General features: G+C 46.9%; 9 protein-coding genes across 9 annotated transcripts; 2 read left to right on the top strand and 7 right to left on the bottom strand.

The window, feature by feature from the left end:
• Positions 1–1,565: 1,565 nt before the first annotated feature.
• Positions 1,566–3,082, bottom strand: F5147DRAFT_663493 (ras family-domain-containing protein). Its single transcript, XM_041434893.1, has 8 exons — positions 2,925–3,082; positions 2,848–2,874; positions 2,738–2,791; positions 2,606–2,688; positions 2,527–2,558; positions 2,408–2,470; positions 2,199–2,353; positions 1,566–2,151 (listed from the first exon to the last, which is right to left on the bottom strand). The coding sequence occupies exons 1-8, from the start codon at positions 2,974–2,976 to the stop codon at positions 1,886–1,888; spliced, it is 732 nt and encodes a 243-aa protein (XP_041300223.1). The 5' UTR covers positions 2,977–3,082; the 3' UTR covers positions 1,566–1,885.
• A 344-nt stretch (positions 3,083–3,426) lies between these two features.
• F5147DRAFT_663485 (putative serine dehydratase domain-containing protein) lies at positions 3,427–5,109 on the bottom strand. Its single transcript, XM_041434892.1, has 6 exons — positions 4,842–5,109; positions 4,664–4,792; positions 4,418–4,614; positions 4,299–4,374; positions 4,033–4,243; positions 3,427–3,978 (listed from the first exon to the last, which is right to left on the bottom strand). Exons 1-6 carry the CDS (start codon positions 5,052–5,054, stop codon positions 3,545–3,547), a joined length of 1,260 nt encoding a protein of 419 aa, XP_041300222.1. The 5' UTR covers positions 5,055–5,109; the 3' UTR covers positions 3,427–3,544.
• A 182-nt stretch (positions 5,110–5,291) lies between these two features.
• Positions 5,292–6,897, top strand: F5147DRAFT_601185 (Alpha/Beta hydrolase protein). The gene is made up of 5 exons (XM_041432233.1): positions 5,292–5,736; positions 5,788–5,847; positions 5,906–6,068; positions 6,122–6,538; positions 6,661–6,897. Exons 1-5 carry the CDS (start codon positions 5,460–5,462, stop codon positions 6,731–6,733), a joined length of 990 nt encoding a protein of 329 aa, XP_041300221.1. The 5' UTR covers positions 5,292–5,459; the 3' UTR covers positions 6,734–6,897.
• A 32-nt stretch (positions 6,898–6,929) lies between these two features.
• On the bottom strand, positions 6,930–7,727 carry F5147DRAFT_10688 (Endoribonuclease L-PSP). The gene is made up of 4 exons (XM_041428052.1): positions 7,473–7,727; positions 7,326–7,423; positions 7,143–7,271; positions 6,930–7,088 (listed from the first exon to the last, which is right to left on the bottom strand). The coding sequence occupies exons 1-4, from the start codon at positions 7,522–7,524 to the stop codon at positions 6,993–6,995; spliced, it is 375 nt and encodes a 124-aa protein (XP_041300220.1). The 5' UTR covers positions 7,525–7,727; the 3' UTR covers positions 6,930–6,992.
• A 485-nt stretch (positions 7,728–8,212) lies between these two features.
• Positions 8,213–10,466, bottom strand: F5147DRAFT_741742 (uncharacterized protein; the record flags this gene model as incomplete). The annotated part of the gene is made up of 12 exons (XM_041439497.1): positions 8,213–8,347; positions 8,402–8,507; positions 8,563–8,634; positions 8,684–8,765; positions 8,812–8,884; positions 8,938–9,007; positions 9,055–9,192; positions 9,246–9,293; positions 9,343–9,477; positions 9,532–9,741; positions 9,788–10,378; positions 10,435–10,466. 12 exons carry the CDS (start codon positions 10,464–10,466, stop codon positions 8,213–8,215), a joined length of 1,692 nt encoding a protein of 563 aa, XP_041300219.1.
• Positions 10,467–10,675: 209 nt separating this feature from the next.
• F5147DRAFT_741741 (IlvN-domain-containing protein) lies at positions 10,676–12,142 on the bottom strand (the record flags this gene model as incomplete). Its single annotated transcript, XM_041439496.1, has 9 exons — positions 10,676–10,837; positions 10,889–10,993; positions 11,057–11,120; positions 11,171–11,230; positions 11,286–11,513; positions 11,576–11,741; positions 11,793–11,956; positions 12,010–12,069; positions 12,126–12,142. 9 exons carry the CDS (start codon positions 12,140–12,142, stop codon positions 10,676–10,678), a joined length of 1,026 nt encoding a protein of 341 aa, XP_041300218.1.
• A 300-nt stretch (positions 12,143–12,442) lies between these two features.
• Positions 12,443–14,006, top strand: F5147DRAFT_601175 (NAD(P)-binding protein; the record flags this gene model as incomplete). The annotated part of the gene is made up of 7 exons (XM_041432232.1): positions 12,443–12,682; positions 12,741–12,777; positions 12,824–12,940; positions 13,002–13,095; positions 13,148–13,338; positions 13,397–13,915; positions 13,972–14,006. The coding sequence occupies 6 exons, from the start codon at positions 12,443–12,445 to the stop codon at positions 13,504–13,506; spliced, it is 789 nt and encodes a 262-aa protein (XP_041300217.1). The 3' UTR covers positions 13,507–13,915; positions 13,972–14,006.
• Positions 13,522–14,816, bottom strand: F5147DRAFT_10500 (uncharacterized protein). Its single transcript, XM_041428040.1, has 7 exons — positions 14,529–14,816; positions 14,368–14,479; positions 14,213–14,298; positions 14,056–14,158; positions 13,972–14,005; positions 13,685–13,915; positions 13,522–13,627 (listed from the first exon to the last, which is right to left on the bottom strand). The coding sequence occupies exons 2-6, from the start codon at positions 14,473–14,475 to the stop codon at positions 13,716–13,718; spliced, it is 531 nt and encodes a 176-aa protein (XP_041300216.1). The 5' UTR covers positions 14,476–14,479; positions 14,529–14,816; the 3' UTR covers positions 13,522–13,627; positions 13,685–13,715.
• Positions 14,793–16,527, bottom strand: F5147DRAFT_10526 (peroxisomal membrane protein PEX16). Its single transcript, XM_041428043.1, has 6 exons — positions 16,340–16,527; positions 16,013–16,280; positions 15,576–15,955; positions 15,335–15,524; positions 15,174–15,280; positions 14,793–15,123 (listed from the first exon to the last, which is right to left on the bottom strand). Exons 1-6 carry the CDS (start codon positions 16,476–16,478, stop codon positions 15,110–15,112), a joined length of 1,098 nt encoding a protein of 365 aa, XP_041300215.1. The 5' UTR covers positions 16,479–16,527; the 3' UTR covers positions 14,793–15,109.
• Positions 16,528–16,604: the final 77 nt, after the last annotated feature.

Raw genomic sequence — 16,604 nt, 5'->3', positions numbered from 1 at the left:
GTGAATCCCTGATGTGCCGAAGGATCATGATGACTTGCATGATGTTTCAATTAAGTCACAATGACCGAGGTGTCGCGTCATAACTCACTGCAAATACAACGATATTCATCCAATTTCGTATGATGGTCATTATCTTGCCTGACAATTCAGTTGGGCATAAATGGCGGGCATTGGTGGAGGGAACTCACGACATATGTCACAAAGATCGTGGGGACATTTAATGTATGCAGCCGGTCAGTAGAAACGTGGAGCATGCCACAAGGAGATCTACCCGATATACTGATGGGCTGATTGTGAGATATGGCTGATTAGCAAATCGATTGCTTAGCCTTTCAAACATACATACACAGAATATGATATTCCAAGATAGCACGCCTAGCAGGATACTGTCAAGTTAGCATAACTTGCAAACCATATTTATAACGTGCGCAATTAGGCTACAAATACCCAGATACATAACGGTTATGAGGGACCGGCGTTGTCCCTGCCACAGATGAATTATAGTTTACGTTGTTCTGCTGATGCATGACTCTGCTTGCTCAGACCAGTTCAACCTACAAAATCGTTCAGCGAGATGGCTGCTCCAGTGGTGGGATCGACCTACCTCTTATCCAAATGTTAATGCTGGCAATAAGGATGTTAGCGGTTCCTGAATCCTACGTATCTTACTCACTATAAGGGTACATCACCATAGCAGAGGGAGTAACTGCGAAACAGCAGTCAAAGTTAGTTTGAGAAATTACCCCTGCTTGATGGCTAGCCACCAACTGGGGGTAGGATTTGAAACCATCAGTAAAACTCGAAACCACTAAGTTTTGTAATGTAATTAAAGGTCGTAGTTGACTGATACCCCATCTGTGTACCGGTCTGCTGAAACGCTGTGACTGTCGCTGCTGCGCATGCTATGAAAAAAATTACGTCCTGGATCAAGTCGAGGATTTGAGGCGTGCAGGCCGACTCCACTGGCACTTAGTAGTCCTCGAGATCCTCTCGCATAACCTCGCAGGAATAATCGATATTTAACGCAGTGATCGGAATCATCTCCAAACGATCATTATTGGCATAGAATCGTTGAAAGTCTGTCTTTCACAACTTTGAAGGAGAGTGGAACGCCGATGTGTATTCAAGATTCATCCAAAGGAACCAGCGACTGTAAGTATATCACATACCCTGGTGAGTAACCATAAGTGCTCACCTATTCCATATCTCACTGCCGGGCACAGTACTTGCTCATGACTCGGAATCAAAGATTCGAGAGGAGCCGTGACTCCGCTCTGGCAGCCACTGCGGCATGACGGGCCTGAAATTCGGCCCGGATTCCAATATTCTAGCTGAAAGCTTCCGAGTCCACATCAGACGCACAAGCTACTCAAGAATCTCACGTGCTCACCCTACATTCAAGTTGCAAATGGTGGGTATCGGGTACAGAATAATTACTGACGCAGCGGTCCATGTGTCAAATATGCCGCTGACGAGACAACCCCCTCCGACAAATCTTCGTAGGTCTTTAGTGGGTATTTGTGGACAAAGTCACGGTTGCATGCTATAGAGCCTCACATGGTGTTGGGGATACTATATCACATTGATAACGAACCTTCTACGCGTGAAACATATAACTATCCATGACGATGAGATAACAACAATGATGATGAATAACTATGGGAATAGATGGGAGATATGAAGCATCCACCATTACATATTAGATGCTGTGAATCAGTAAAACGCAAGGGTGAAATGATGTACAGCGTTTGAGTATTAGAATATGTGATCGAAAACATAACAAAAGACTGGTATCCAAAGAGATAGCACCAGGCGTACGACCACATACGCAGGGAACGAGCTTGACAAAAGTGGCACTCTAACCCGAACAGTCCATTATCGATACTTAACAACATTTGCCCGAGGGTGCCCAATTTTTGAATCGGAGCCTATCCGAGCGTCGCCTTCGAGCTCCACTAAGACTGCCAAAGCTAAGATGGCTAGAACTGGTCACTCTTCGAAGGGCACGGTCCCCATAGCTGACACCGCTCCCGGGTTTCTCGGGATCTAAGATTCCTGACTCTATTGAAAGCAGGATAGACCTTGCAGCAAGTAGAAATGGAGCTTCGATGTTGTCGCCACTTAATGAAGAAGCCTCGAGAAAGTGAACATCTTTTGACAGCGTCAATATATGGAAGGCCAGAGGAACGATGGATTACCATTCTGCGCTGCCCATCTACTAGCTTCAGCCCACTCCACTTCACGGTCCTCCTCCCTGTCCGACTTATTTCCAACCAGGACTGCAACTAAATGCGGGCTTGCTAAAGCTCTGGCATCAGTGAGCCACTGGGACATATTCAAAAAAGAATCGCGGCTGTCAGTAAAAACTATGAGGATCGTGGCAGCGAATAAGAACGAATACACCAACTTCGTGATATCGTATACAAGAATTACGCCAGCCGCACCACGGTAGTAGCTACGCGTTACTGATCTGTTCCCCGTACTGCAGTCAGAATTGGAGCAAGTCGCATCGAAAGCACGACGAACCGAAAGCGCTCCTGACCGGCAGTGTCCCATAGCTGTGGAAACTGTAAGGGATGCGGAGTCACTGAAAGACATAGCTTACTTGAAGCTTTATCCTCTTCTCCCCTAACGTTACTGTTTTACTAGAGAACTCTACTCCGATGGTATGTTGAGAGTGGTCCTTGACTGTGAGGAGGCCTGAGACTGACACCCCATAGAGAAACAGACGACAAACATGCGTTGTGGGTAAAGTGGTGCAACAAACATGATTTGCCTGTCCCTGCCTCTCCTGCAAGTGCAATGAGTCTTGCTCCAAAATAACCGTTCCCGGTAAGCGCAACACACCGATGATAATGTACTTCATTAAGAAATCTGAAAGTTGATGAGCACGAATCTGATTCAACAGAACATCCAAAACAAACCGTAAGTTTCCAAAAGTTCCGTAGCATCTACATCATACTCGTCTAGCGCCATAGGGTGAGGAATAGGGTGTCGGTTTAGGTGCCAATTCGTGAAGCTTCCGCCAACTGCAGAGAGGCTTACAAAGTTCGCACGGTCTCAACATGGACGTTCAACTTATATCTTCAATTACATAATACATGAGTTTAAGTCTAGTATATATTTGTCACGGCCCTCCGGGCAAGCCACCGGCCGGGATCCGTCATTTCTTTACATTCAAACTGATTTACATCATATTCATTTCATGGCTGCTACATAAAATTTATCTCTTACCAATGTCTTCCACTGTGTCGTCTTCGGCTACATGACCATACATATAATTTCAAGCAGCAACGAAAAGGAAGAAATCGGCCTTTGCTTCACTTACTCCTGGACATTCACGACCTCCGAGCGATCATAAGACGAGAGGTAAATCATTTTTGTGACAGTTGTGCTCTCTAAGGTTTGTTCTTTTTCGACCTCCCAATGGTATGTGTTATGCCTAGCTGTCTGTGGACAATTCACGCTCGCTACAGTCACACATACGGAACGGTTCTGTGGATATAAGAAATCGTTGGACCAGTACCCTTTCAGGGTCCTAGAACTACCAGCCCTTCCATGGGACCCAGACGTCAACCACTTTGTCACCTCCTTCACCCGAATCGACGATGTAGTACCACGGGTGAGCAGCGGCTATCAAACAAGCGTGCTGCCCAACAATCTCGATAGTATCTCCGATCTTCAACGTAGGATCTGTGCGACCTGACTCTAGGTCTGGGGGAACTTGCACCAATATACCATGCTCCTGTGAAATTCTTCCCAACTTCCATGACTTGCCAACGACCTCCCCGAAACCTGGAATACGACCCGTGTCTTTGCTCATAGCTATGGCACCAGCATCGCACATGGCCTCGTCTTGCCCGTCACTTCCTCTTCCGGGGTAGTATGAAATGACGGTGACCAAGACCTTCTGGGAGATCTGTGGACGGCCGATCAAGGTTGTGTGTAGCTGCTGGAGATCGAGCATGGTGTAATTTCCTGTACGAAGCACTTTATACCACGCCAAATCCCTTCTTGTTGAAATTCGCTTACCTGTATGAAGCTCCAGTGTTCCATTGAGTATGGATGTCATCTTCAGCTTGGCTTCCGCGGTTGCGCTGAGAGCAGTCGGAGTGGATCCCACGGACAGGACGAATGGCTGATTGTTGACCTCTCTGCTATCTGACTCTGCCAGAACTTCCATGGCCATGGCCGCCGCGTCATTGGTAAGACGCACTTCCCCTGTTAAATACGAGGTAGCTTCCTCCGCTGATGTCGATTCCATACGAGTATCCGGCGTGGGTGTAAAATCCAAACACCGAAATTGCTGAAGATGCAAACACCCTCCGCATGAATGCCTTGAAAGACACGGGCTCTGGAAGTATCCCGGCTCGCCTATGTTTGTGAGTAATATATCAGTGATATTCAGAGAACACACTTTAGACCGCCATTCATCTTGATAAACGCAGACCATTTCTTCGGGTGCTCTTGTTTCCTCTCGTATTCTTCCAGAAATTTCACTTGATCTAAATGATCTAAGAGAATACGGACGGTTCCCCCGTATTTTGTCATCTCAGCATGTAGAGCAGACAGATCATCCAACTTGTTCAATCCAACTGGAAGGCCGTACAGAATCTAAAAAATGAGTGAGAGTCGGAACAATTTTACATGCCTCTGGACTGACATCTTTGACTGTACCGTCCGCTACGAGACCACCTTGCACGACTCCCCAAGCTTCCATGAGTGTCGATACAACGACCGCGGAAGCTCTGCCGGTATCCGAAACTAGCTGCAATTTCGTTCCTTCGACTGTCTGATGGAAGCCATCACAGTCAATTTCATCTGTGCTTAACCTCTCTTACCTTGTGTGTCTTCAAGTGTGCCCTAAAAGTTGCTCCCCAGTTTCTGGCATTCTCGTGCATCTTCCTGCAGTTCTCTGCGAACACCGCGCGGTCCACGATGAAGGCGGGTGTTCTCAAAGCATTGAGTGGTTTTCCCACAAAATCAGCAACTAATGCATCTTTATTGGGGTTAAGAAAGTGCATTGGCGTGGTAGTCTGCAGTATGGGTGACATGATCTTTGCGGGGAGGTTGGTTGTCAATAACCCGCCGATAGAATTTGCTTATAACTGTACAATGTAAGCTGCTTCTCTCCAAAATCTATAACGTGTCCACCTCGTGACGATGTGGCTGCAACTGCCTTTTGTATCTATCATTTGTGCACATTACGTGGCAAACTTTTCATTCGCTTTCAATGGAGGCTTTACAAGCTCCGCCGTGACGGTATTTACGATTAGTGTATACTATTAACAGTTCTTCATATCTACGGAATTCCGTCGTATGTCCTGGTGACCTTACAAGATCGGTCCGCTCTGACCGAGGTTAATCGTCCAACCTTTACATAGAGAAGATGATCTGGAAAACTGTTTGTCACTTTGAAAGAAGCCTCCGAGTTCGAATCTATTGTTTCAGTTGTTGAAATGGCAGCTCCGCAAGCAATTGACCCAGACATCCTTCCTCGTCTCGATCCCGAGTACGTTGCCTTCCATAATAAATATGTTGCTCATCTCGTTCCCCCTCACTCTCTACCTTGGGATCCCGCCATCCGTAAGGGTGACACCGTACCAGGAAGCGCAGAGGTCTTGTCAGTCGGCAGTGTTCAAGACTATGACTTGACCCACTGTAAGGTACGCGTCTTTACGCCGGAGGGCACTCCTCCCCCTGACGGCTGGCCTGCATACGTCTGGTACCACGGTGGTGAGTTTGAGGCACTTTTCAATTTCAGTGACATTGAAGCAGTGCTATAAGGTGGATGGACCCTCGGAAACATTAGCTCAGAAAACGCTTTCTGCTCTCGGCTCTGCAAAGGTAAAATTATGAGGTGTCAAAACACATCAAGCATTGTATGCTTATCGCTAGCTTGTAGGAGCGAAGTGTGTTGTAGCATCACCAGACTATCGCCTTGCGCCAGAGCATCCTTACCCCGCCGCAGTGGAAGATTCATTTGAAACGCTGCAATGGGTCTTTGAGCAGGGAAAATCCCTCTTAGGAGTCGATCCTACGAGACTGGCGATTGGTGGTTCATCTGCGTAGGTGATTATCACCTAATGTATCGAAATTGAACTGACCACTCTTTATGTAGTGGCGGTAATCTTGCTGCCATAATCTCCATGAAGGCTGCCGAGCTTAAACCACCTATCCATCTGAAGCTTGCACAGCTCATTGTTCCGGTGACCGACAACACTGCTCTCCACACGGACGATCGGTACCCATCTTGGAAGGAGAACGCAAATACAGTCTGGCTCAATACAGGGAGGATGCTCTGGTTCCGTAATTTCTACATTCCAAAAGAGTTAGAAAGGACCGAGTGGGACAACTCTCCAATCTTTGCGCCCGATGAACTGCTAGCCAAATCTCCAAAGACCTGGATCGCGGTGATGGAACTTGACATTCTTAGAGACGAAGGCCTGGCATACGGCGAACGACTTAAGAAAGTTGGTGTGCCAGTCTCACACAAGGTGTATGCGAAGGCACCGCATCAGATTTTGGCTATGGATGGTATGCTTCCTCATATTGTTATCATACGAATTGATTAGCTGATCATGTTTATCCGGCTTTTGTCTATAAGGGTAAGTCACAAGAGTTCATTCTTATTTAACGTTCTTCTCATCCACTCTTCAGTGTTTTGAGTGTCGGTCGCGAGCTCGTGAGTGATGCTGTCGAGAACCTTGCCGAAGCCTTTGGTACATTGTGAATCAATGGAGTTGCGAGTATTTTGTACTAAGTAAAGTTGGCCAATTGGGCTGAATGTGATAACGAGGATGTGGCCGCTTTTTTCGTCCAAGCCTGTGCTATAGGTACTACTGTCATCTAGGTCTTTCCTACTGCTCAAGGCGAATATTATTGGTGTGCTACCCCTGTTCGAACAGAGTCTTATCACCTCGGAATCAAACAGTAAGTAACTCATGTTGACAAGCCTAAACATAATTCTTGGAAAATTGCAAGTATGATAATCAAACTGCAGCAATCGCTTCGATCTCTACGTCCACATCATAAGGCAGTCCACCAGCTTGGATACATGTACGAGCCGGCTTAGGGTCCGGGAGAGCCTAAAAATATTGTCAATGAGCCAATCCCATTCAGAAGGAATGATTATGACGAGCCTTGATATACACCTCGTTCATAGCTGCGTAGTCGCCCATGCTCTTGAGGTAAATGTTCACTTTCACCACCTTGTCCCATGACGAACCAGCGGCATTCAATACGTCGGTCAAGTTAGAGAGGCATTGAGCCTGCAAAGTTCGGGTGTCAGGCAACACGTAACGGGTTCATCATGATGAACTTGCAGTGTGGGCTTTGATGTCTCCTGGGACCACGTTGCCTGTACTGTCCATAGGGGTTTGCCCGCTACAGAAGATAAGACCCGGGATCTTCACCGCATGCGCTGAGGCCCGTTGGTTAGTTTCATATCATCAACTCGTTCGGGCTCATACAGTACATAGGTACTAGCGGCCTTTCGGGGCTGTTGATTTTTTGAACAGACATGTTGAATATCAATGGCAAAAGGAAAACAGATTCAAGGGGATTGGAATAATGAACTTGATATCGAGCTACATAATATAGGGACAAGTGCTATCCCGAGTAAGTTGTTCAGGTGACCAGACATCTTATCTTAGACCGTTAGGTCCTACCTGGCATAAATATCGCCAAACCACATGAGCTGCAGGATGGTGTCACAAGATAGCGGAGGAGACACATTCGCACTTACGGAGTCCGTTTTTCCGAAGCACCGCCAACGATGTAAATCGCTGTATATCGTTGTCGCAAGATCTGGACCAATCATCCGAGGCTTGTGTACCTGTGCATACCATGACCTGGTGACCACTCTGAAGATATCCCACGCTCCTGGAGTGCAGGCTTGTCAGGCTCACCACCAGGATAAAGGCAATCAATGACTGGATTTAGACAGTACGAGAATCTACGGCAAGAAAAGAATTCTCTGAGAAAATGAAACTCGTCATGAGATGAACAAGAATCGGCGATCAACCTGCCTGTGCTTGTTATCTTTTCTCCGGAAGACTATGCACAGCATAAGTTTGGGAATACCAATCGAATCGGCCAATAGAGACCTGTAGCATACAAGCATCAATATCTTCAAACCGTCATCACTTTAGCATGGAATAAGTCGAGAAAAGGTCAGTCGAGTGGCGACCGCAGTCGGTAGAGATATTGCTCATTGATGTGCAGCCATTATCGCATCGGAGATAAATACCGCAGAGACCTGTTTGCCACCGAACCACCGAGCGTTCAGACCTTGTACAGCTTTCTTGGCGGATTCGATTGCGTCGAACTTGACGTAAATCTCACCCTGCAGTTACGTTCAAGAACTGAATCAAGAGCTAAATGCGAATAGAATGCAAACCTGTGTCTCCCTTTCGACTTTGATGGCCTCTACTCTGCCATATTTTTCTTCACACTCGCCTTTGACATCGTCGGCAAGCTCTTTATCCCAGTCACGTTCAGTTTCCCTATAGCACAATAAAGTTTGTTAGAAGAAAATCGATTGCTTGAATGTGAACTCACTCCTCTGGGTCAAACATATTCTTCAATAAGACAGAACGGGACTGCATAGCTTGTGGAATGTTCGGTTTGCTGCTGCAAATAAGTGTAAGATAAACCGTCGGTACAATTGAATTTTACATACACAAGCTGCGGCTTCGGAGCAGGCTCGATTCTAGCAAGTTTCTGCATTAGTGCTTGACGTGATGCCGCGTTCAAATTACCGCCTATAAAAGTATTAGTAAACAATTTGAAACGTTGATCAAAACGCACCGCCAGCTTCGTCCAACGAATCCTGCTGGGCGTATCGCACAGTGCCCTTTTCGTGGACTGTATTGACTCTCAGCTGTAGCTGAAATTGAATGACAATCTATGAGTTTGCGATTTGGAATGCCCTACCGTTCTACCAGCAAGCTCGAAACCTTCCATCTGTTCAAGAGCCATTCTGGCATCTTCGGCACGTTTATATCTGCTAAATTTAGCGGATGCTTAAAAGGCAAGACAACGTTCACTTACTGCACAAATGCGTAACCTTTGCTGCGCCCGGTCATAGGGTCCCTGTGCAAATCGACAAATTCCAATTCCCCGAAGGGTTCAAAGACCTGCTTGATATCGGATTCGGTAAGGTTGAAATGCAAGGAACCAACGTAAAGTCTGGAAAACAACACGTCACAACTTTGGAGCGAGTAGCTGAGGAGTTTGCTCACTGCATAGCTCCATGAGGCGCATGAACGCCAGGCGGAAGATTTAGGTTCCTCGATGAACTATTAGATAATAGAAACACGCCACACCTGCAAAACTCACCCGTCTCCTGGATGAAGCCTATTCCTTTCTGACTCAGTCAATTGAACCATGATAGGGAGACCCATTACGACTGTTCCGCTCAATGACATAGCTTTCTCTACCAAATCAATCGACCGGAACTCGACGTATCCAATACTACCAAAAGGCATGAGGATCTCAAGAACAATATCAGGAAGTGATGGAACACACCCTTTAGAGCGGCGCGACAGCCGGTCCGTGACAATCCTAGAATCCATTACTGTGCCTTCACCGAGTTTATCCTCGAAAAAGTACCCAAGGTCACGCGCCGTGAGACGAGCGGCAAGCTGAGAAACAAAGACCGACCGAGCTTCCGAATCGTCTTCTTTAGGTTCGTCAGGATTGTAGTCTTCTTGAGCCTCGTAAGTAGGTGAGGGTCGTCTGAATATTATGAGTAATAAGTCACAGTGATGCGAAAGTAGCGTACTTGATTGGCGGGGTACTCATCCTTAACGAGACCTTGTCTGGCTCCTCCTCGTTAATTGAAGTGTCATTGATGGAAGGACGTTTGTCGGGTGCAGGATCCCTTTCCCTCCGGAACCGAGGGGGGTCATCGAACTCGTCTCGTGGGTCACGATACCTACGTTCACGTGAGCGATCTCTACGGTCATGACCCCTTCGTGGACTGTCCTTGGGCGGAAGTCCAGCAGAAGACTCGTCCATGTCATCGTGTCTCTTCTTCTTCAAGCGTTCATCCGGGGGTTCATCAGTTTCATCCCTCTTGCGGCGCCTGTCACGGTCTCCCACATCACGTTCACGGCGATAAACGTCTCCCCGCTCTCGTCTATCGTCGTCACGATGACGCCTGTCTTTGTCTTTTTCACGATCGCGGTCCCTGTGGGACCTCTCGCGCGAGCGATCACGGTAATCTCGTTCACTTCCTCTGTCACGACTACGTCGTCGTTTGTCGTCATAATCTCTTTCTCTGCGCTTTTCACGACGGTCACGGTCTCGCTCATGCGACCCAGAACGAAGAGACCGCTTCGTGCGATGGGTATCAGTGGAATGGTTGCGAGACCTCATGAGGATATCTGTAGGTAAGTTGAAACAAAACAATGAGTGTGGACGACGCACGATTTTCGGTTGGGGGATATGTCTATATCCATATTGCTTGGTGGTGGATTTCGCTTGTGGTGGACAGTGTTTGAGTTGCTTGCAGTGATTTGGAACAAACATGCGAAAACTTCATGTGGCAACACAGCCACAAATTTAAATGTGATTTTTGGATAGACAGTGTATATACAAAGGACACGATACATGTAAGTACTTAAATGTGGTAGTACACAGGGCCAGGTGCTTGGCCGATGAAAATTGTCTATAAAAGCCCAGCCAACCTTGCTCTGACGCGCTTCTCAGCCTTGACGAGCTCCATCTCCTCTGATCGTTTATACAGCTCATTCAGGGGGTTCGTATCACCTTCCTTGTCGAGATCATCCTCAATTTGGCTGAAAGCCTCACAGAATTTGCCGCTCAATATCTGCACGGGAGGATTCAGCAGGGTTTGGAAATTAAAAAAGAAAAATCATGCCTGGTTGTACAGGATGTCCTTGAAGTGTTCCCGCATGGCTCCTCCTTCGAGCTTGAGTGAACCACTCAGTTGACCATACTGGGAGACAGTAGAGTGGTGCTTGAGCTATTGTTTTTTTTTACCGCGCATCAGTAACATATATCATTTTACTTCATACATATTTCTTACCTGTGCGACGAAACCATCATCTGCGGCTCGCTCGAAGATCTCTGCAGGTTCTTTCGACATCCACCTAGGAGTGGATTAATTCATTACAAATAAAGTCTGTGAGAGAAAACTCACATTTCGTAGCAAAGGGCCTCGTCCGAGCATCCAGCATCCTTTAGGACATTGAAAGCTTCCCTAACGGCAACTATGTCATTTACGGTGGCGTTTGAAAATTTGGTAGTATTCAAACCTGAACATCATAATAATGTTGGGCCAGAGAGCCTGTTCAGCGAAGAGATCCATTACAGTCTCTTCCCGCACTGACGAAGCAATAGCTCCCTGTTTGGTTGCACCAATGGCACGGGAAAGTGCAAGAGCTGCATCCAAGCCTTTGCCGGTTCCATTTTGCTCGACGGAAACAAAGCAAGGGAAACCACGGCCCTTCTCGTGGAGAGAGCGCACTGAAGAGCCAATCATCCTGTAAAAAAGCGACAGCCAGGGATTGTGTAACTCGACAAAATGGTACAGTTATCGACTTACCGTGGCGCAACCATAACAACATCCTGCCCTGGCTGGAATTTTAACAAGTTGAAGAAAACATTGTACCCGGAAGCAACAACAATGGTGGCATTACTCTTCAACTTAGGCGAGAATTGCTCATTGAACACGCGGGGTTGAACCTGGTCTGGTATCAGGATAAAAAGCACTAGGGATTCCTGCAATTAGTTAGAGTTGAACAGCACAAATTCATGCATACCATCTGCAACTTCAGCAGCTGTTGCAAAGTCGTGTTCGACGTGAAAGCCTTTGGCTTTCGCAGTCTCAGCATACGAATCTACCCGGTTGGCAATCAGGATTTGATCATTGGGGATACCACTATCGCGTAAGTTCTGCGCTTGTGCAGACCCCTGATTTCCAAAGCTAAGAAATGAAATGAACGGGGTCCGAATACACTAGCGGACTCAAGGACTTGCCCGAGGAACACAATCTTCTTGTTGCTCAGGACACCTAGGTCGGCGTCAGAGTCATAGTAGCTGTAAAATAAAGAACTTTTAAGATCCTCGTGACGTTTTAAGATAATCAGACACACATCTTGGCTTGTCCCATGATAAATTTAAGTCGGGAGGGGAGAGTGTGCTTGCAGAATACCCATTTCCCAGTATCATAGGTCCTTATAAACCCAAAGCGGGGAGCAGTAGCCGAATAACAGTCCCAATGGCCAGTCACGTTCCCAAATTTTAGATATCGAAAGGAGGTGTGATGAACTTGTGCAAAGGTCATGAGGAGCACAAGATGATAGAAGACCCAGTTCGCGGACCGGTCGACACCGTCTACCCGTACTTCATGGGGCCCGGAATTCCGGATGGCGCTGTATATAAAGAGATAAATTCTTTGAGTCGTTTGACTATGGCTTTGCTAGCGAACAAGATCGTGTGCATAACTGGATCGTCTCGAGGTATTGGCCGAGCATGCGCGGTCGAATCGGCCAAACATGGAGCAATTGGTTTAATATTGCATTACTTTGGAGACCAGGAAACCGAAGTGGAGCTTCAGTCTTTGAAAGAAGAAATATATGTGACGACTCACAATCACTGTCAAGTAGTCGGTGTGCCCGGTGATATCGCGAATTCGGAAACTTCACAAAAGGTGCGCTATTTAAATTATAAACGACCAACTGTTCGAGTTCTCACAATATCCGAAATAGATCGTCGAAGCAGGCGTCGAAGCGTTCGGACGAATCGGTAGGACTTGTAAAACAAGATATATCTTAACTAATGCTCAGACCAGATGTGCTCGTCAGTAATGCGGGAATTTGTCCATTCGCTGAGTTCTTGACGATGCCCCATGCTATATGGGAACGTACCCGACAAGTAAATTTGGATGGATCCTTTTACGTGGTGCAAGGTGTGTACCCTCGTGACTGTAACATTAATATGATTCTAAGGTGATATCGCGTTTCGTGCAGCGGTGGCAAATCAAATGAAGAGCCAGGTCCCCCAAGGCGGGTCTATCATCGGTCTGGCTTCCATTTCAGCGCTCGTGGGTGGTGGATTCCAATGGTTCGTATCTTGATACATCGATGAACGAGACTTAACCTTTTAAAATGCGTAGTCACTACACACCGACAAAGGCAGGTATCTTGTCGATGATGCAAAGTTGTGCTATCGCTCTTGGGAAGTATAACATACGCTGCAACGCTATACTTCCTGGCACGATTGCCACAGACATCAATAAAGAGGACCTTGCGAATGAAGAAAAGCGGGAGTATACGATCAAAAGGACTGTGCTTGGGAGACTTGGTGGTACGGTTCAGCTGAAAATATGGGTGCCCGCTGTTACTGAAGTTTGATCTAAATATAGCTCCCGACGACATAGCTGGGCCTATGGTGTTCCTTGCCAGCGATCTCGCAAAGTATGTCACCGGCGCGCAACTACTAGTGGACGGTGGCCTGTTTGTCAACCTTCAGTGATATATTTTCCCCTGGTGCAACAAAGGAGGAACGATCGTCTTCCTCGCATGGAGAGCTAGTATGTGCATACCAGACACTACTTATAATACTCAATCGATGCTCAGCCTTGAATGTTTCATGTCTGAGTAAGGAACACGTTCAGTAACCTGTTCAAACAATACTTTATGTGGACACCTACTTCAGTGATACAGATCTTTCGAATTTACTTGTCAATCTCCAAAAAACAATCCCAGCTCCTGTCCATTTACCACCGCTGGTTTCGCATCGATCAGAACGGTCGCCCACCGTGTCCATTCCGTCCCAGGGTTTCTCCAAGCGTGATTTGTCCCCTTCTGAATCACAACATCTCCTGCGTTCTTGAGGTGGGTTTCTTTTCCATCGTCTGTTATCAAAATGAGTTCCCCGTGGACTATCCATGATATACTTCAGTCAGGGTACGTCGTGCACGGCGAAGCGTATACGTACTCAGGATGTTATAGTCGATCGAGGGAGTCCGATGCTGTTCTTCTACTTCCATCAATTTCGTATGTATCAGACAACTCTACGCACCATCGGAGTACGAACTCCGGGACCAAGATCACTGTATATGAAGTTGGTCGTATTACTTGCAAATAATCCGAAGTCACCCACTTGACGGGCTCCGCCGTCCTCCCTATTGCGTGTGATTGAAAATACTGGGCTAGGATATTTCAAGTACACTACTCACGAACAATTGTTGTCATTCGTTGGCAGACCATCAGTAGACGCCCAGAATGTGCCCGTTCGATGACCATTCAAGCCTTCTATCATCACCTAGGTTTGAGACGATGATAAGTCATTCTCATGTCCTACTAGTATAGTAAACTTGGATAGAGTGCACACCGATGAATGAACTGTCCCGTCAACTGAAACCACGGCTTGTCCGTCGCCATCATGCGAAGTCACGATGCGACGAGGACCTGGGAGAACTGGAGATAGAGTACCAGACATGATGCTTTAAAGGAGGTAAGAAAGGTCGTAAAGCATTAACGATCTCGGTCTACCTAAGTACTTGCGAAACTTGCTGACTTGACGTAAATTACGGTAGTCTAGAAAACATGATAGAACTCCACGTTCGTCAGTACTAGTCAGTATTTGATCATCATGCATCATGATGTGGCCGATTAAAGGATGCGAATCGCGAATTTCCGCGTACTACGGTCCAGTTCAAATGGACCAAGCAATCGTGTACATCATGATGGCACTGAAAACGCTGACCAGTAAAGGACGGGAATCGCGGAACTCCGGGCACTACGGTCCCGATTAATAAATCTACATAGACACCTGATATCAGTATCCCCGATATCAGTAAGTGCATATATGAGTGATCTAGGTACGGCGCGAAGAAAACAGAAAACTCACCCTCAGTCGGATATAACGGACTGAGGGAAGAGTGAGACAGCGGGAAATCCAAATATATGTCTCTGTATAGTCGCATCAACACCGATAGGTTCGTGCAAGGTTACTGACAAGAGTTCGCTTGTTTCCTGAAAAGGTAAAGGCAAAACGCCAAGACACCAACACTACAGCAATGTTTAAGTGCATAGGTACAACATTGTACATGACATCGATAGCACGCTAGCATTTAAGGAGCAGTATCTGGCGCCAGTCACTGTCAGCGAGAGCAAGGATCCATCAAAAATACTCACAATAATAATATTCATCGACAAGAGGTATCCAATCCTTCACGAGAGAACTGAGGATTCCAAGTATTGGCGTATTAGCGGTCTTCTCCACAACAGCCTCAACCTTGGGTCTAAAAAGGTTCGTGATATTATGCTTCAGCAAAAGTGGCATAAAATGTACAAACCTCGAATACGTCTCCCATACAGAGCCACGCAGAAGGTACCAGAGAATATCCCTGTCCCTGCGGGCATATTCTTCACGTTCTAGATCTGCAGAATGTGATGGCATCCGCCTCAAACTACGAGAGATAAGTTCCATCGCAAAGGCAGTCACGAGAGCCTTGCCCTCGTGTTTCTTGGTGCTTAACATACTCGCTACAAGTAAGTCGTGAGCATGTCAGATCCCGGCCCGTGCTTTGCACTCACCATAAACCAAGGGGCGAATGATATAGATGCACTCGGAAACCCACTCCAAGGGTGATGACATAGGCTTCATCAGTAGCATAGAGGGCTTGACAGATGACGTTGTAAGAGCTTTAGGGAGGAGATAATCCTCCACTGATGTGTCAGCACGGGCAGGTGGTGCGGGGGTGAGCATTAAAGCATTTGGCTGTAAGGGAATGTGATTATTCTTCAGGTGATCCGGAGTAGGCGGGGAAGACGGAGATGGAGAAGTGGGTGCAAGCGTCGGAGAAGTGTGCGTAGAGCTAGGGGGCATCGATGCTGGATCAATGTCGCGTTCTGGAATTGGAGGAGACAAAAGTGGTCTTGTCGTGACTTTGAGTAACGTGAACCGTAGAATCATTCTTTAGAAGTAAATTCAGACGTGAGCTCAGGGTAGTTAGATCAACCTTGTAACTTACTTCACAGTTTCGAGGAACACAATACCTCTCCACCGGTTCTTGTCTGAGACTTTCCTCCGAAGTAACATTTCAACAAGAAGTTGAGTAAAGCGAATAAGCTCTAAAGATCGAGCAGCCCATTTGTATAATGTGACCTTGTCTGACCAGGCGCGGGTATAGCGCGTGTGCAAGGGGGTGGGAAGGATAGGCTTCCAATGAGGGTCACTCTGCACAACTCTGGCCAGAAGGGTATCATGATACATGCTGGATACATGGAGTATCGCAGACACTAAGACCGCACGTTATTGCTTGAACCAAACAAAGAATTATAGCAATGTTAATACTGACGACCCTCCGAAGCAAGATCGGCGTCTTTGAACCGTCCAGGTAGAAACCATGTTACAGACCTCAGCGAGGATTCGAGGGTAGAGATGGTAGAGACGTTTTTCACGAGAAAATTTTCATATTTTTTCAACGTTGACGACATGTATAGAGGTCCAGTGTGTATACCGCGAGCTGGAGGTGTGTTGGACCTGGGAAGACTATTACCGCCGCTCTGGCCAACCGGGTATGTAATCAGATGTAATCCCACGTGTTTTACGTACGTTGCCGC

Source organism: Suillus discolor (genome assembly GCF_016758755.1).
Source record: "Suillus discolor strain FC423 chromosome Unknown F5147scaffold_1, whole genome shotgun sequence".
Classification (NCBI taxonomy): Eukaryota; Fungi; Basidiomycota; class Agaricomycetes; order Boletales; family Suillaceae; genus Suillus; species Suillus discolor.
Note: the sequence above shows the minus strand (reverse complement) of the source record. Positions and strands in the feature narration are given on the sequence as shown.

Bases quoted from the DNA above. Each gene is read 5' to 3' on its own strand.
- F5147DRAFT_601185 (XM_041432233.1), top strand. From the start codon at position 5,460: ATGGCAGCTCCGCAAGCAATTGACCCAGACATCCTTCCTCGTCTCGAT. The intron at 5,737-5,787 runs GTGAGTTTGAGG...CAGTGCTATAAG, and splicing joins ATACGTCTGGTACCACGGTG to GTGGATGGACCCTCGGAAAC. The intron at 6,069-6,121 runs GTAGGTGATTAT...CTCTTTATGTAG, and splicing joins GCGATTGGTGGTTCATCTGC to TGGCGGTAATCTTGCTGCCA.
- F5147DRAFT_10500 (XM_041428040.1), bottom strand. From the start codon at position 14,475: ATGTCTGGTACTCTATCTCCAGTTCTCCCAGGTCCTCGTCGCATCGTG. The intron at 14,159-14,212 runs GTGAGTAGTGTA...CACACGCAATAG, and splicing joins ACGAATGACAACAATTGTTC to GGAGGACGGCGGAGCCCGTC. The intron at 13,916-13,971 runs GTACGTATACGC...TATCATGGATAG, and splicing joins GATCGACTATAACATCCTGA to TCCACGGGGAACTCATTTTG.
- F5147DRAFT_663485 (XM_041434892.1), bottom strand. From the start codon at position 5,054: ATGTCACCCATACTGCAGACTACCACGCCAATGCACTTTCTTAACCCC. The intron at 4,793-4,841 runs GTAAGAGAGGTT...GGCTTCCATCAG, and splicing joins CACACTTGAAGACACACAAG to ACAGTCGAAGGAACGAAATT. The intron at 3,979-4,032 runs GTAAGCGAATTT...TGCTTCGTACAG, and splicing joins AACACTGGAGCTTCATACAG to GAAATTACACCATGCTCGAT.
- F5147DRAFT_663493 (XM_041434893.1), bottom strand. From the start codon at position 2,976: ATGGCGCTAGACGAGTATGATGTAGATGCTACGGAACTTTTGGAAACT. The intron at 2,875-2,924 runs GTTTGTTTTGGA...ATCAACTTTCAG, and splicing joins GGAACTTTTGGAAACTTACG to ATTTCTTAATGAAGTACATT. The intron at 2,471-2,526 runs GTTCGTCGTGCT...TACGGGGAACAG, and splicing joins GCCGGTCAGGAGCGCTTTCG to ATCAGTAACGCGTAGCTACT.
- F5147DRAFT_10526 (XM_041428043.1), bottom strand. From the start codon at position 16,478: ATGTCGTCAACGTTGAAAAAATATGAAAATTTTCTCGTGAAAAACGTC. The intron at 15,956-16,012 runs GTAAGTTACAAG...TTACTTCTAAAG, and splicing joins GTGTTCCTCGAAACTGTGAA to AATGATTCTACGGTTCACGT. The intron at 15,281-15,334 runs GTTTGTACATTT...GAACCTTTTTAG, and splicing joins GTATGGGAGACGTATTCGAG to ACCCAAGGTTGAGGCTGTTG.
- F5147DRAFT_10688 (XM_041428052.1), bottom strand. From the start codon at position 7,524: ATGTCTGTTCAAAAAATCAACAGCCCCGAAAGGCCGCTAGTACCTATG. The intron at 7,272-7,325 runs GCAAGTTCATCA...CGAACTTTGCAG, and splicing joins GAGACATCAAAGCCCACACT to GCTCAATGCCTCTCTAACTT. The intron at 7,089-7,142 runs GCTCGTCATAAT...CAATATTTTTAG, and splicing joins TGAACGAGGTGTATATCAAG to GCTCTCCCGGACCCTAAGCC.